This window comes from Sturnus vulgaris, chromosome 21 (genome assembly GCF_052056855.1).
Source record: "Sturnus vulgaris isolate bStuVul1 chromosome 21, bStuVul1.hap1, whole genome shotgun sequence".
NCBI lineage: Eukaryota > Metazoa > Chordata > Aves > Passeriformes > Sturnidae > Sturnus > Sturnus vulgaris.
In genome coordinates, this window is record NC_142263.1 from 5241880 (window position 1) to 5257869 (window position 15990).

Consider the following 15990-nt stretch of genomic DNA (forward strand, 5'->3'; position numbering starts at 1 on the left):
CGGGCGGGCGGTGTGAGGGCCGGCGGGGCTCAGGGAACACCGGGAGGGCGGTGTGAGGGCCGGCGGGGCTGAGGGAACACCGGGCGGGCGGTGTGAGGGCCGGCGGGGCTGAGGGAACACCGGGCGGGCGCTGTGAGGGCCGGCGGGGCTGAGGGAACACCAGGCGGGCGGTGTGAGGGCCGGCGGGGTTGAGGGAACACCGGGAGGGCGGTGTGAGGGCCGGCGGGGTTGAGGGAACACCAGGCGGGCGGTGTGAGGGCCGGCGGGGCTGGCACACGGCCGTGCCGTGCTGTGAACACATCCACGCTCCATCCCCTCAGCTTGTTGTTACCTTCCCCTCCCAGCGTGGCCAGTTCCCGCACTGAAGCCTCCCTCCCTTCTCCCTTCCCTGCCCAGACCCCGCTCCGGCTCCTCAGGGCTCTAAGGCCCGGCCTCGGCCCCACACGAGCACCTCAGTGCTGCCTTTGGGAAATATAAAAATACAAAAATACCGGCTTCTGTTTCAAACTTCTCTTACTATGCTCAGTTACACAGTGTTGTGTGCTGGTGTCCATCTCTTTTTTTTAGCCCTCTTTTTTTTCAGCACTGTGACATAGGGAGAGAGCTTCAGCAGGACAGATGGACAGCAAGAAAATGACTTCAGAAGAAGGTGAAAAATCTGAGCACAGGCAGAAAGGTTCTTTTTGAGCATTGCAGAGCCAGGGGCAGCACAGGGACTGTCCCTGTGCTGTGTCACAGGATGGGTGGGCAGGGAGGAAGGGATGGAATTGGGGTCATTGGAATAATATGATGCCAGCCCATGTCCCTGAGCAGACAGCACACACTGCACAAGTGCCCTCTGCTCAGGAAGTGATGATAAACCACTAAATGCCATTAAAACAGCTCAGGACAGAGATTCCTGTCTTAATTTTCATTTGCACTCAGGCAAAGCACACTCAAATCCCAGGGAAGGTGAGGAAAAGCACTGAAGTGGCTGCAGACCAGATGAGCCAGAATTCCAACAGTTGTCAGTATCATAATCTTTTATTGCACAACACAACCTTTATATCCACATTTTCTTCTATGTGTTTTAAATAAAAAACATACAGACTATATATTACTTGAACTGAAAAGTCAAAAGTATTAAGAAATAATACACTGCAGTACTCACAGTATTGAACATCACACATCAACATAATTATTAACAAAACACATTTGGAGATAATTCCAAACCCTGATCATTAGCATCCAGGCTGGATTTTCAAAGGCATTACGGGTTACAATGCATAGACACATACAATTTATAATTCAGCAAAACAAAATCCATTTATAAAAGTCACAGTGAAAGTGGAGGTAAACTTATACTAAGCTTGTGTAAGTAAAATGACTACGAACTGCTGTTGTGGAAAGTGATTTCCAGTTAGAGAATTATATACAGGAGATAATAACGGAACAGAATTCTCTGAAATCAGCTTATTTGCAGAAAGATAATGAAAGACTGGAGGGTGTTGTTTTTATTCAGAGCCCAAAATTTAGAACTATCCTGGGTCCTCTGTGCTGTGTGTGAAAAACCTAAAAACAACTTCAGGGCTCAGTAATGCCAACCACAACTTTAAGCCAGTGGGGTCTATAAATTGTCCAGGGTAAATTAAAAGAAGTGAAAAAAATCCCAGAGTTTAGAATGAGTTAAGAGAACATTTTTCTGCAGTGTCTGCTCTGAAATCTTCCCTTGCTGCCAGGCAGTTGTGTCCCAAGTGATCACTGCTTTGCCGTGCAGAAAAGGAAGATGCAGCTGTGACATCAAGGTGCTCCAAAGCAGATTCAAGCAGTGTGACCTCACTTGTCACTGCTGCAATCCACAGCCCCTGGGTTTTGTCACCTTTTCATCTCCCAGAGCCACACCGTGATGCATTTGCACACAAATCCAGTGATTTTTTTTTTTGCACACAAATCCAGGGTGAGCAGTGGAGGGCTCACACACACGGGCTGGGTGTTCTGTGCCTCACACAACACAAGAGCTGAAGCAAACACAGAGAACAGCTCTGCAGTGGGAACAGCCAGCTCTGACAGGAATTTTTCCATCATCCCCCTCATCGTGTCCCCTGTCATCCCTGAACAATGAGCACTGAGGATAAACCTGGCAATGAGGGCTCCCAGGGCTTGCAAATGCCAAATGAAGCTACAAAACCTTTAATTATATCAGTAATCAGCTTTTTAGGGGAAAAAAAACAAATGAGGGATCATGCAGCTCACAGCAAAGCCCTCAGCTCCCAAAATACAGTTCTTAGGCTGAATACATATTCCTATGCAAGCCCTTAAAAGAAGTAAGAATTTATATTTCTTAACAGTCATTAGAAAAAAAATAAAGCAGAAGAGTGAAATTAAAGTGATTGTGTTCTCTGTTTAATCCATTTATTCAGGTATTTTTGAGAGTAATGAGATTTTATAAATAAGATTCTTTAGCAACTAACAGTCACCACACTGCGATATTAAAATATGAGTTTAATAATGAGTTTAAAACAGGCTGAGCAACCTGGCAAACAAATCTGAGGGTGCAGGAGAGAAGAGAAATTTCCTGCAGCAGGAATTGTAGCTGTGAAAGGTTAGAGAAGGGGCTGAGGGGATCCAGGTGGAGGCATTAACTGGGAATGCTCAGCCCAGACACCTCATCTCCTCCTCCATTAACAAATGGGGGAGTGGGGACTGGGATCTCAAAGATTTCCTTTAGAGTTGTGAGGATTGTCCCTGGGGAATGAATTCCCTCCCACTCCCTTATTTCCAAAAACCAGTGCTCAGAACACCCTGGAAATCAGCTCACTGGGAAAACTCAGATACCCCAAAAACTCAAAGGATTATATCACAAAACATCCATTGCACCAACTCAGGGCAGATCAGAGTTTAACAAAGCTCCCAGAGCAGTTTAAGAGCTCCACATCAGAGTTTAACAAAGCTCCCAGAGCAGTTTAAGATCTCCACATCAGAGTTTAACAAAGCTCCCAGAGCAGTTTAAAATCTCCACATCAGAGTTTAACAAAGCTCTCAGAGCAGTTTAAAATCTCCAGGGTTTAACAAAGCTCTCAGAGCAGTTTAAGATCTCCACATCAGAGTTTAACAAAGCTCTCAGAGCAGTTTAAGATCTCCACATCCTTCAGTTTGCTGGAATTTTCACAATCCTCCAAGGCCAGGCTCGGGTGCTCCTGTGAATGAGCTCATTGCTCAAGACAAGTGTTGGAGTTTTGCCTCCAAGGCCCTGTGAGCACTTTGTGCCCAGAATGGAGCCTGGAGTGGATGAAGGAGCCCTGATTCTCCTCAGGGCTCACTGTGCAGAGCCAGGGGAGATTCCTGGTTTTCCTCATTTTTAACAGGCTTTGGGATGGGTGAATTTCCAAATGAGGGCAGCAGATACCTGAGGCACGAGCTGGCTTATCACAAAACCAGTGTTTAACTCGACCCTTATCACTCTTGCCACATTCAGGGAAGAATATTACACAACTAACAACAAAATCTCAAAAATATTCACATTAACAAATTCATGTATTTGCATTTATTACATCATGAGGTTTCTCAAAAAGAATTCCTAAAACTTCAAAAAAACCAAAACATCTCTCAAAAGGGGGTGATGAAGAAATCCCTGCTGCAATAATTCACTGCTTTTGTTTAAGGTAATAAACCTGAAGTGCTTAAAAAAAACCCAAAAAACCACCACCTCACACTCTCATAGATGCAAAACTGATTCCTCATTAAAATAAAAAATTGAAATTAAAAATCCAGCACATGCACCACAAGGACCACAGAGGATCCATTTATGGCACAAAGGCTCCCCAGATCAAAGCTGGCAGCACCTTCACTTTCCTCTGAGGAGGATGGAAATTCAGATTCCTGTGCAGAATTCTGGGTATTCAAGTTAAAAGTCTACAAGTCTAAAAGTTATTTTTAGATATTTTTTCTTAACTCTTGAGCTCAGCAGCATAAACACCTTTTCATGTCATTTTTGGGTGCTTCATAAGGGTTATTTTCCTATTTTTATTTTCCCTGCCTATTCCACAAGCATAATACAGATGCAGAAACATTTCATGTGCTGTGGAATTGGATAACTCACTTCATATGACACCTGCCTTTGTTCCCTGTTAAAAACCACTCCACAATGGATATAAAGGGAATGTTAAAAAAACAATTGGTCTTGTCATGTTTTTGTTCACAGCAATGTAAAAAATAGTTAACAATTCTAATTTTAAATAAATATCCTTCCACTGTCTCAGCATTCCTCCAATATTCAAATGGACAGGAGACCATTTACTGCTCACAAACACAGGGATTTGGGGGTGTGAGGGTGGAAAAGAGGCTCTGTAGATGATGAAGTGACAAAAAAAGCTAGGGGAGCACAGAAAAATATGTGTTAGTAAAACTCTGGCCTGCACAGATACAAAGAAAAGTCCTAAATGGGAAAAAAAATAAAAAGCAGTATTCCATAGTTTAATGATACAATTCTACATAAAAATCCTCAGTCTCTCAAACATGGATTTAGTAGATCAGCCACTCCCCATTTTTGTTGCAGATGTGGAATTTCAAAAGCTACAGGCCCAGAAAAGAGAATCAGTCACGTCACATAACCCAGTTTTTGGATTACACCTCCCTGCCATCCACCTGCACAATTCTTCTGCTTCTCCCAAAAAATGAGCACAGGTTGGGCAAGAGCAGCTAAATGCTTGTAAACAAAGACTGCTTGGGACAATTAAAATATTGTTAACCTGAACAAATCACAAATCTCAGCACTAATGAAAGCTCGTGGGCTTAAATTCATGTTTTCCTTTCCAGTATTGCACTTCATGTCTTCAGGAGGATGAGAACTTGGATTAGGACACAGCTGATCCAGACCAAGGTTTTCATTTTCTCTTTTTGGTTGGATTGCTTTCCTTAATTATTTAAGCAATGAACAGGAAAAAGTTATAAAATCCCAGTGTGTGCATATCAAGGAGTAACAAAAATGACTGAAAGAGGAATTTTGGCATCACAGCTTCTCCTGAACAACAGCAGGGAAATTCCTAAAGCCAAACCAGAAAAAAAAATCAAATTGTGATCCATTTCTGCAAGGAGTGCTGGAATTCCAACCAGAGTTCTGTAAATATATTTATGGAAAGTGGTAAAAAACATCACTGAAAATTCCAGTAAAACTGGAGATTACTCATTGTAATCTGAATATTGTAAATATCTGTAATTCTGACCATCTGAAAATCCTCAACTTAAATATCTGAAGTGCACAAGCAACCAAAACTTTGTAAGGTTCAGCTTTAAGATGGTTTTTAACTTTATAAGAAATTGTGGTTTGCAATTTAGATTACTTGGAAAGAAAGAAAAAATGAAGGGCAGCAAAGCAATCAAGCAAAATTTCCTCTCCTTGCAGGGAAACTTTAGTCTCAGTTGAACTTTTAATTCTGGGGTGTCAAACATGACTCCAAGAACCTGTAACAGCAAGGCTGCTATTTCAGGAAACAATTGAAACAAACTTAAATTTAGATCCAAATGTGCAGAATTCCCTCTATTCAAATTTATCTCTGCCCTTGAAACTCAGCATTTGAAATGATCTTGTGTAAGGATTGCAGAGATCAGCAGGGAGACACCCACCTCAGAGAAACAATTCCATTCCTAAATTAAATATCTCAAAGGGTGACAAGGCAGAAAAAATGATCTCTTTTTTTGCAAGACAATTTGATCCTTAAGTTCTTCGAGTTATTCTAAAAATTGCCTCAGAAATCTGAGAATTTCGATCACTGTCATTAATGTTTCTTAAGGATTTTGGTCAGAAGTTTAATTAAGTAATATTCTGGGATCAATTAATCCAGTGGAATGCAATATGCAAATATTTACTCTTTCTCTCTCTTTAAGATTATTTCAAAGCCCATTCAAGCAGCATGGAGTTTTTTGTGCCTCACAAACAATAAGATTTTCAGACTTTTCTCCCTCTCAGTTTTGGGCTGAATTCAGTAGTTGAAATTTGGGATGTGGTTGCTCATGTCAGAAGTACAAAAATGACCTTCTGAAGAAATTATAATTCTGCAGTGCTGCCTCTTCCAGCATGGAAAGAAATTTCCTACTGCTTTAGAGTGGAGAAATATCTCAAGTCTGAATTTTGGTTTTCCTTCTATGACACCAAGAAGGGTCAACAAGAAGGATAAAATGAAGATTTAATTGTCTGGAAAAGGTGAGGTGAAGGAAGCACTTGTCTAATATCATCTGACTTTAAGTCTAAAATAAAGTTTAATATCACAGAATGTAAAAAGATTCAGTAATAAAATAATATACATTAAATATTCCTCTTACTACTGCTAATAGGAACATACAGACAGGGTTTTCTCATTTACCAAAAGCCTTTGTAAATGACCTGGTTCTAAAGAGCTTTTTTTTGTAGATATTGTAAACATGTAGAATTTCTAAGGCTAAAAACAGGCACAAGTCTTCCATGAACAGTTATTATTCCTAAAAGCATTAAGGAATATATTCCAGGTCTGCTATTCCTTTTGATAACAACGGAAATAATTGAAGTATAACATTATAATTCACAACATAGATTCTTAATTAAAAAAGAAATACAGCCTAACCCTGACAACAATTAATTATATATAGAGAATACTCCATTTTTTTTTTCAAATTATCTAGTACATCAAAATGACATTTCCAGAATCTTTGTGCTGGGTGTGACTCAAATTTTATAAAGTTGAAGGAGGAACTAAAACATTTCTAAGAGGGTAAAACTGAAACGTCAGCTTTAGTAGCACCCCAGATTCCCAAAAATGCAGGAAAAATCTGCAATTCCATCCTGAAGCCACGAGGTTGGTGGCACCTTTTAGCAGATGTTCAGCCACTCCCCTCCATCCTTCCCATGAGGTGATTTTGTTTTGTGCCTCGTTAAGGTACCTGAGCCAACAGTCGGATTTCAGGCTGGTTTTTCAAGTTTCCAGAGGTTTTCCCAACCCCTGCCAGCAGGCTGATCCCAAGGAATGTGAGCAGCAACGCACCTGCCAAGAACATTTGTCCCCTAGGAGTCCTCTCACCCCTCTCTGTGCCACCACAACTCACCACCAGGTGATTTTTGAAAGAATTTTGTCCTCTAGAAGTCCTTTCACACTAACCACCAGGTGATTTTGAAAGAACATTTGTCCTCTAGAGTCCTCTGTGCCACCACAACTCACCACCAGATCATCTTGAAAGGACATTTGTCCTCTAGGAGTCCTTTCACACTCACCACCAGGTGCTTTTTTATGAGACTTTTGTCCTCTAGAAGTCCTTTCACCCCTCTGTGTGCCACAACACCTCACCACCAGGTGACCTTGAAAGAACATTTCAAGATGTTTCATTTCTAGAAGTCCTCTGTGCCACCACAACTCACCAGCAGATGATCTTGAAAGAACATATGTCCTCTAGGAGTCCTTTCACACTCACCACCAGATGATCTTCCAAGAACATTTGTCCTCTAGAAGTCTTTTCACCTCTTTTCTCTGCCACAGCTCACCACTAGGCAATCTTGAAAGGACATTAGTTCTCTAGGAGTCCTTTCACACTCACCAGCAGATGATCTTGAAATAACATTTATCCTCTAGAAGTCCTTTCACCCCTTGCTGTGCCACAACTCACCAGCAGATGATCTCTCAAAGAACATTTGTCCTCTAGAAGTCTTTTCACCTCTTTTCTCTGCCACAACTCACCACCAGACGATCTTGAAAGGACATTTGTCCTCTAGGAGTCCTTTCACACTCACCACCAGGCAATCCTGGAAGGACATTTGTCCTCTGGAGTCCTCTCAGCCCTGTGAGAGCCCCAGCTCACCACCAGGTGATCTTGAACTCGTAGATGGGGCGCTTGCAGTAGTAGTGGTTGATGAGGTGCTTGTCACACACGCCGATGCACTGGTGGTCCACGGTGATGCCCCGTGCAGACAGGTCGGTGACAATGCAGTGCAGGAGGTCGTAGACATCAGCCACGGCCTCCCAGGGCCCGAAGGACACGTCCACCTCGCAGTGGTGCTCAAAGAGTTTGGTGTCGCTCTCGCTGCGCTCGAAACGCAGCGAGTTGAAGTGAGGGCACTCGTAGGGAGTGATGGGCATCTCCTCCTTGAACACACACACCTTCAGCTTGGCAAACCTGGCCTTCCTCTGCATGGCTCGCAGCTTGGCTATCTCGATGATCCTCTCCAAGTGGTCTGGAAAAAACACACCAGGATTTGAGGATTCGAAGAGATCAAAAGCAATCGTCACACGTGAAACGTTTCACTGCAGTTGTTCTCAGCATGGTATTAACAGCAAAGTGTAAAATAATCGAATCAGTCTTGGTTATCTGGTGAACTCGGTGGCCTTATTATATGCCCAAGTTATCTGGCCTCACTGCAAGGCCAAGTTTATTCAGTTGCAAGTCCTGGCAGAACAAATGCAGACAAACCCTCTCATTCAATAACACTACGGCCTAATCTTGCTCCCTTTAAGCATAGAAATCCACACCCTGGGATGCAGCAGGATGTGGAGACCTCAAAGATCCAAACAGCATGAAAAATACAGAATAAACTTCCCAGCTGCAACGGGATCAGTCTGGGAGCTGAGAGCAGACTGAAAGCACGAGGTTTAACACTGGAATCCCACTAGAAGAAACAGTGAGTGCTACTTTGTTTATTTACCTTTGTAATATGGCATTAGGCCCAGGAAAGCTTGTCTAACTTTTTCTCCTTTAAGAGGCTGGATATCCTCTAGATTGTCTAGCAAGGGTCCTATGGAATAATACTGAGCTTCCTTGTACACTGACCTCACTCGCTCTCGGGGGGGCAGGTCACCAGATCGTAGGAAGTTTAGAATGTCTCTACAAAAAAAAAAGGGCAAAAAATATCATTAACAAACACATTTCTGCCAAAACTGCTGCAGGTGGGAAAGGAGAGGAAATGCTGGATAGCCATTGTTTGCTCTGTGAGACAGTCACTGAAATAAATGAGCCATATTCCCAACATTTGTTTGGAAAACCTTTTGCCACATTCAGGCTTCCAAGCCATCATTTCACATTTTGCCTCAGTTGATGTCAAAACTCATTTGAAAAAATATCAGTGGATTTTAAACCAAACACTCAGTGTGGAGGAAACCATTTATATCACAGAAGAGGCCAGAGTGTTTCATGGGAAAGAGATTGTGGTCACTGCATTTCAAATTTAGGTCTGGGACAAAATAAACTTTTGTGTTTTCCCAGAGAATCATGAACATTTTATTCCACACAGATCCAGCTGAATGGATGGGACATCTGCAATGGAGGTTTCTCTTCACAGAGCAGAGCCATTTACAGAATAATAATCAGAATTTTTTAAAAAGAGAGAGAACATTTCCTTGTAGTTCTAAAACACTGTTCAGCAGCAGGATCTTTTGACAGGGAAGGAAATCACTTTATAAGTATTAACAACAAAACCCTTATCAAATAAACAAAAAAAATCACTTTGTAAGTGTTAACCAAGAAAATCTTATCAAATAAAAGAAGCATTACTGCAATCCTAGAATGACAACAAATACAGCACAATAACCTGGCTCTCTGTCCCAGCTCTATCTGCAATTGAGGTTGATAACATCATTAATAAATTAATTGATTTTCCAACAATTGCCTCATGCAAAGACACAATTATTTTAGAATAAACACAGTGGCTTAATATATTTCTGTCCCAGATTATGGCACAAACCAAAAGTGTTTTGAAAATAATTCAATGCTCCTCTGTTGAAGACAATAAGGAAATGTCTATAAAGGAACAACAAGAAATTTGGGATGAATTGCAATGTGTGTTTTGGGCAAAGACCTGATTCCATGAACACTGATCACCTTTTTTAGCAATCTCACCCCAATTCACACATTAGTAATCATGGTTAGTTTAATTAAAAAATAAAATAAAAGCTGAGCACTTAGGAAGGAATCCTGGAAGTGAAGGAATATGGAATTACCAACAAAAATAATTTAGAAAAAGAAATTCTTTAAAGGCTTGGGCTTTCTTTTAGCAGATATATCCTGTGTAAAGACTGAAAACATTGTATTTTCAACTGTGTAAGAATCCTAGATCCATTCCTTCCATTCCCTGCTAATTACAGATACTGAATATCAATTAAAACCCAGCCTTGTGCAAAGGAGTTTCCTAGGTAAAGCAATGCCAAACACTTCTTTAAACCATCAGAACAACTTGATACCTTGAAAGGAGATACTCTAGGGGAGACAATGCACAAATTGAAAGCATTTCTTGTTTTCCTTTCCCACTGCACAACCAACAAAGAATTTTTAACTGCAGTTACTCCTGTGATGCTTTGAAGGTTTGTAATGCTACACAAATACAATTTAACTCTAAGCAAAAAACTGTTCAAAATAAGGTTCAAAATAAGTTTTCAGGAAGACCTTTGAGGATACATACCCAAAGTAGGTGCCATCCCTGTCGATGAAGTACCTGCCCTCAGCATCTGTGGGGATGTAGTGCCTGCCACTGAACATGGCTGCCAGCATGGTGTCCTCGTACCTGCGCAGCGTGGACAGTCTGGTGGTGAAAAACATCCCCCCCACGTTCAGTGGGACAACTTCTGGGAACTGCAAAAGCAACCAGGACATCAGAAAGGAGCCTCCTGTCCTCTGCAGGTGACAAGGACACAGCTCCCAAAAGGCACTTGCAGTTTGCCACCGGGATAAATGTGTGGTTCCTGCCCCACTGGCAGATCGGGGAGCTTTGAGGGGTGAAAATTTGGATGCTTTGGCTGCTGGGAGGAATCAGGGAGTGGTTTAATTGTAGCTGGGAATCTGAAACAGCAGAAATCATTCAGCTGGAATAGCAGATATTTGAGATATTAATGGCTCTTTTGAGGAAAGTACAAAACAAAACCCATTCCCCAGCGTTACACAGGAAAAAAAAAAAAAAAAGGGAAGAAATCTCAGGTCAGCCTTGGGATTGCACCTTGACAGTTCCTTTACACAACCAGATTATGCTATACACTGAAAAAAATTTTGTATTTCTTTGCATCGGGCCTAAAATCTTACAATGCCTTAAGTACCAGAATAAACACTTAACTGTGTGTCCCAGGTCCAAACCTGGATGGAACTTGTAAATAAACCTGCCGAGCTACTCGAATAAATTCAAGAGACTTCGTTTTCCTCCAGCATGTTAAGTGAGCTGGGTATCCACAAAGAAATCCTGAATTCCTCATGCCCGTCTCAGGTGAGCTCTTACCTGCTGAGGCAGCAGAGGTAGCGCCTGTCCTGCCTGGGTGGCGGTGGGAGTGGCCGGCTCTTGGAAATCATCCTCTGCATCCGAGCTCGACATGGCATCATCCGGGGTGGCACTCACTTTGTTCTGCCCCGTGACTACCACCATCCCTCTGGCTCTGGGGAGCAGCTCTGCTGGGTAGGAGGCCGTGGCAGTGCTGAAGGGAGACCCAAATTAATTCCCCGAATTCCCCCGATCACCGGGGGCGCGGCCGCTCCTTCCCGAGCGCTCCGAGCTCCGCGTTATTCCCGGGAACAGGAGGCGCAGGGATGCCCCGCAGGCCGGGACGGGGCAGGAATGTCGCTGGCACTGCTGCTCCAGGGCCCTGCAGCCGCGGAGCCCCGGCTGGGCTGGGAAGAGCCCGGCATGCATTGGCTGCACGGTGCAGGGAGCGATTGGCCCGGCGAGGCTTTGCAGGGAAATGTCATTTGCTGGCAGAATTTGGGTGGCCGCTGTCCCAGCCTGTCCCTCGCCAGGGGCGGGATGCAGGAACACGGCCCTGCCACATCGGCGACACCCGGCTCTGGCTGTCACCTTCAGCAGCGGGGACGGGCACGGCTGGGCTCTGGAATTCCCTGGGAAATGGCAAATCCGGGATTTCTCACCAGGCGTTTCCCTGCCCGCTGCATCACATCGCACCGCACACGAGACACAAACATTTAACTCTCCTTATCGCGCTGCTAATTATCAATTGAATTTAACAATTCTCGGCCCATCCTTGCACGGACAAACCGCAGCATAAAAATAATAATTGAAAGAGCAGGGTAGCAAAGAGAAACCCCGCTGCTCTCCTTGCACTGCATTATGTAAAATCCCTGCTCCCAGGATGGCTCCAGCAGCATCACAGCTCCCTGACAGACATCCCACTACCAGAGGCTTTACTACCTCCAAACCTTCTCCCAAACCACTATAAATAAAGAAAGAGGAGGATTATTTGCACAAGCACATCTGGCACATTTATTTATTAACTAAAAGGATGCTTCCCCTCAAAATCAGCAAGAAAAAAATGTCATAACATTTTAAAAATCTGCCTGAATAATTCTGCTAACAGTCATTGTGCACACGGTTAGAGCTCAGCTGTTAAAGGAAATGCTGAGTTCAGAGTGAACCCAGACAGACCTGGGAGGCTCCTGAGCAAAACAGGAACTTTATAGAGACCTGATCAGATCAAAATCTCCACATTCTGTGGGAGCATCCACAGCTTTCCTTCCCCAAAATTTGGGAATGAATTCTAGATCCTGTTTAACACCCTAATAAACATAGATAAGTAGCTACTGTGAAGTACCAAACGTTTTTAAGCTGCAGCTCATTAAATGTGTGGGCTCAGCTCAGAGAGGGATTGAATTTCTCTTCTCTACAGTTCATAATTATTTTTCCACCCCAGTCCAATGTACAGGCAGATATACAAGGATGGAAGTGCTTCTGAAGGGCCACACCCTATCAACAATTTTACTATTTGTCCTAAAACAACATTTATTCTGTCATCATCAATTATCCAAACAACTCACCTATGCCTCACAGATAAAGAATAACAACAATATAAATGAAAGATGATTTTACTAGGGATTCCTTTAAGGAGGTAAATAAATTATCAGCCAGAAAGAGCTTGCAGAACAGCACTTATAACATGCACAGTCAAAAACTGAGGGTGAGCCTGTATTTACTGTCAATGCATTATTTATAAAGCTGCCACTTGACACCAGTGCTTTGGCTGCTATTTCTAGTTCTCTTCAGAGTACTCAAAAGAACACAAGATTGACCAAAAATGTGTTCTTTGTCTGCATTTTTCAAGGATGTCCCATAGATTTCACTTAAATGGAGTGCAATGTGAATAAACAACATTCACTCCATTAAATATATCAGCATTATTGACCACAGAATGGGTTTTTGGGGTAAGTTCAGCCTCTTTCCTCACAGAGCTAGAGCCTGAGAAAAAGGGATTTTTCTCCCTCTTTCATAATCTCCTTCAATATGACACCAAGGGTTGAGAAAAAAAGCCATGAGACAGCATTAATTGCATTCTGCTCAGGAGTGCCAACCTGCTCTGCTATTGGAACATCCCCACAAAACAATCTCTCAGTAATGAGGTTTACTAGATGATCATGACACCGACATTTTGAGAACAAGCTTAGTGGCAATAAAAAGATTAATGACTGACAAGTTGAACCTGTTTTTTGGCGTTCATTAAAAGGTGAGTGAAGTCCCTCTCTAGGCTGGCTTCAGCTGTTCAGGGAGCAGTGAAACAGAGCTGTGCTGACAGGAGCAGAGTCCTCCTGGAAGAAAAGCAGAAGTTAATCACTGCATTTCATGAAGAAAACACATCCATCTGAATCCCAGAATAGTTTGGGTTGAACTGGACCTTAAAGATCATCCAGTTCCACCCCCCTGCCATGTCCACAACCAGGTTGCTCCAATCCATCCCATCCAAACCTGGGATTATCCTTCTTTTTGCACTTAAAGCAAGTCCAATAATTATTTTTAACTATGTGCAGAAACATTCCTTTGTTAAATCTCTCATTAAACTTACAGATTTTATTTAAACTAAGAATATGCCTCCATTTCACTTGCAAATACATCCAGGTCTAGATCAACAGATAGTTAATGGGAAAACACCACCCATAAACAAAATCATCCTTAAATCAAATATTTGATTGAACCACACATCAGCAGCATCCAACTCTACCAGAAATGTCTCCTTCCAATCCTTCCAGCTGTCATTTAAAAGCTGAGATTACTTCCTGGAGCTTTGTTGGGGACAGCTCAGATATTTGACACACACAGCAAAGAAAGCTCAGTAAATGAAGTGGCCCTGCCAGCTTGGCTTCATTCCCCAGGGAATGACAGCAGCCCTTGAACTGGGCTTGATGCTAAGATTTATAAAAGCTTTTCAAAGCTCTGCTGTTCCCTCAACTTCTCCATATTGGTTTAAACAGATTTTTCTTGAATATCTTCTGAGGCTGCACCACTGCTGGCAAAGTTGCAAACACAAAGTTACATACTAACAAAAAATTACATAATGGTTATACAGTCAAAGGTTTCTTCATCCAAGTTTTGATGTATGAACCCATCACAGGAACCCCACACAAACTCCTGTTCAAAGGTAACTCTTTGGGAAGTGCTTTTTTGGAGATTGTTAGAAAGCTCTCTCTTTTTAAAGAGAATTTGGGGTAGAATGAGACCTGATTTACAGCGTCTGTATCACCAACTTCAAGAGACACAGATGATTGAAAGGTGAACATAGAGGGAAAAGACACAAAATCTGGTAAATTCCAATTAATCTGTTTCAGAACAGCAAAGAATCATCCCGGAGAAGGGGCCGGGATCTCTGAGCTGCAATAAACTCTGTTGTACATTGGCCTGGAGAATCCCGGACTGTAAAATCCCAGCATCTCTAGTCACAAACACCACGGAGTGTGATGGAAGGGCAATGTAACCCCAGTTCTGCAGCCGACAGCAAAGACAGGGGGTGTGGGTGGGTACAGCGGGGCTCTCCATCACAGTGACCTTGCAGGACAGGACAGGACAGGACAGCAGGGACACCTGCCTGGGAGTGACCACTGGTGCCTGGCACTGCCCCTCACACACAATTCCACAGCTTTTACAGCTTGGAGCCGCCTGACAGCTGTGAGCAGCATCCCACACAGACACCACCACTGCGGCTGGATGGGGCAGCACAAACCCAGGCAAATAACCACTAATTCATTAATAACTGATTAATAATGAACTCCGGATGACCGCCAGGGTGACAGCCTGACCCGTGTCGCCGCTGGGAGGGGGTGGCCCCTCCGCTCCGCTCCCCTCACGCCGCCCGATCCCCTCCAGCCCCGCGGCCTCCCCGCCGCTCCCTCACCTGCAGCGGAGCCGGGAGAGCCCGGCCGGGGATGGATGAGGGGATGGATGAAGGGATGAGCGAAGGGATGGATGAAGGGATGGATGAGGGGATGAGGGCAGCAGGGCCGGCTGTTCCCCGCCCGCGCTCCTCACCTGGTGCCCGGCTCTGGCTCCGCTCCGGCCCGGGGGAGCGGCCGCGGCCCCGCGTCACGTACGGGCCCATCCGGGTCCCGGCGGGCGGAGCCGGCCCCGGGAACGGCCCCGGGGAGATCCCTCAGTGCCCGCAGCTCCGAGGGAAACGCCCAGCCGTAATGAGCCGCGGTTAATGAGCTACAGTTAATTAGCCGCGGTTAATGAGCGGCCTCGGGAGCGGCGCGGCCGCGCTGCCCTCAGCCGGCAGCAGGGGAGGCCCCGGCACCGCGGGAGGGACGGAGCGGGGAATTCTCGGAGCTCTCATCATCCCAAACCGAGAAAAAACACAATTCTGTCAAATCCTGAATCCGAGGAAATAGAAATATTTTGGCGAGAACTCCTCTCAGAACCAGCGGGGAAGGCTGAAACCACCATCAGCACCTTGAGAGCAGAAATTGACACACAACAACCGTGCCAAAAATACCTCTGGAAATAATCCTGTTGCACATTGCATCCTGAAGATGGAAACTTTAGCACACAACTCACAGCAGCAGCTTCCCCCAGCAGAGCATCTCTGAATGAAATTACTTTTGAAGAACAAATTCAAGAGTCTAAAAATTACCAACTTCTTCCTGCAGTAAACAAATCGCACGTTGTACCTCCCAGTGGGACACTCCAATTTACTATTTCATCACCACCCAGCTCTTAAAAGCATTACATTGCAAACCTTAAATAAGATCCAAACCCAGGATATGAGATCATATCTTCCCTCAAATCAATATTTGAATTATAACTAA

General features: G+C 43.9%; 1 protein-coding gene and 1 long non-coding RNA gene across 4 annotated transcripts; one reads left to right on the plus strand and one right to left on the minus strand.

The window, feature by feature from the left end:
* Window positions 1-2: 2 nt before the first annotated feature.
* Window positions 3-3669, plus strand: LOC148221502 (uncharacterized). The gene is made up of 2 exons (XR_015807947.1): window positions 3-649; window positions 925-3669. It is a non-coding gene; the product is annotated as an uncharacterized LOC148221502 (long non-coding RNA).
* Window positions 1005-15286, minus strand: KCTD7 (potassium channel tetramerization domain containing 7). 3 transcript variants are annotated; one of them, XM_014876584.2, is made up of 6 exons: window positions 15215-15286; window positions 13398-13503; window positions 11195-11387; window positions 10391-10560; window positions 8642-8820; window positions 1005-8173 (listed from the first exon to the last, which is right to left on the minus strand). In XM_014876584.2, exons 3-6 carry the CDS (start codon window positions 11336-11338, stop codon window positions 7797-7799), a joined length of 870 nt encoding a protein of 289 aa, XP_014732070.1. In that variant the 5' UTR covers window positions 11339-11387; window positions 13398-13503; window positions 15215-15286; the 3' UTR covers window positions 1005-7796. The 3 variants fall into 3 exon arrangements, with proteins under 3 accessions (XP_014732070.1, XP_088033285.1, XP_014732071.1); XM_088177159.1 differs by having other exon boundaries at window positions 13389-13503; window positions 15215-15280; XM_014876585.2 differs by lacking the exon at window positions 15215-15286 and adding an exon at window positions 15081-15105.
* Window positions 15287-15990: the final 704 nt, after the last annotated feature.

Bases quoted from the DNA above. Each gene is read 5' to 3' on its own strand.
- KCTD7 (XM_014876584.2), bottom strand. From the start codon at position 11,338: ATGGTGGTAGTCACGGGGCAGAACAAAGTGAGTGCCACCCCGGATGAT. The intron at 10,561-11,194 runs GTAAGAGCTCAC...TTGCTTTTGCAG, and splicing joins TACCTCTGCTGCCTCAGCAG to TTCCCAGAAGTTGTCCCACT. The intron at 8,174-8,641 runs GTAAATAAACAA...TGTTTTTTCCAG, and splicing joins CCTAATGCCATATTACAAAG to ACCACTTGGAGAGGATCATC.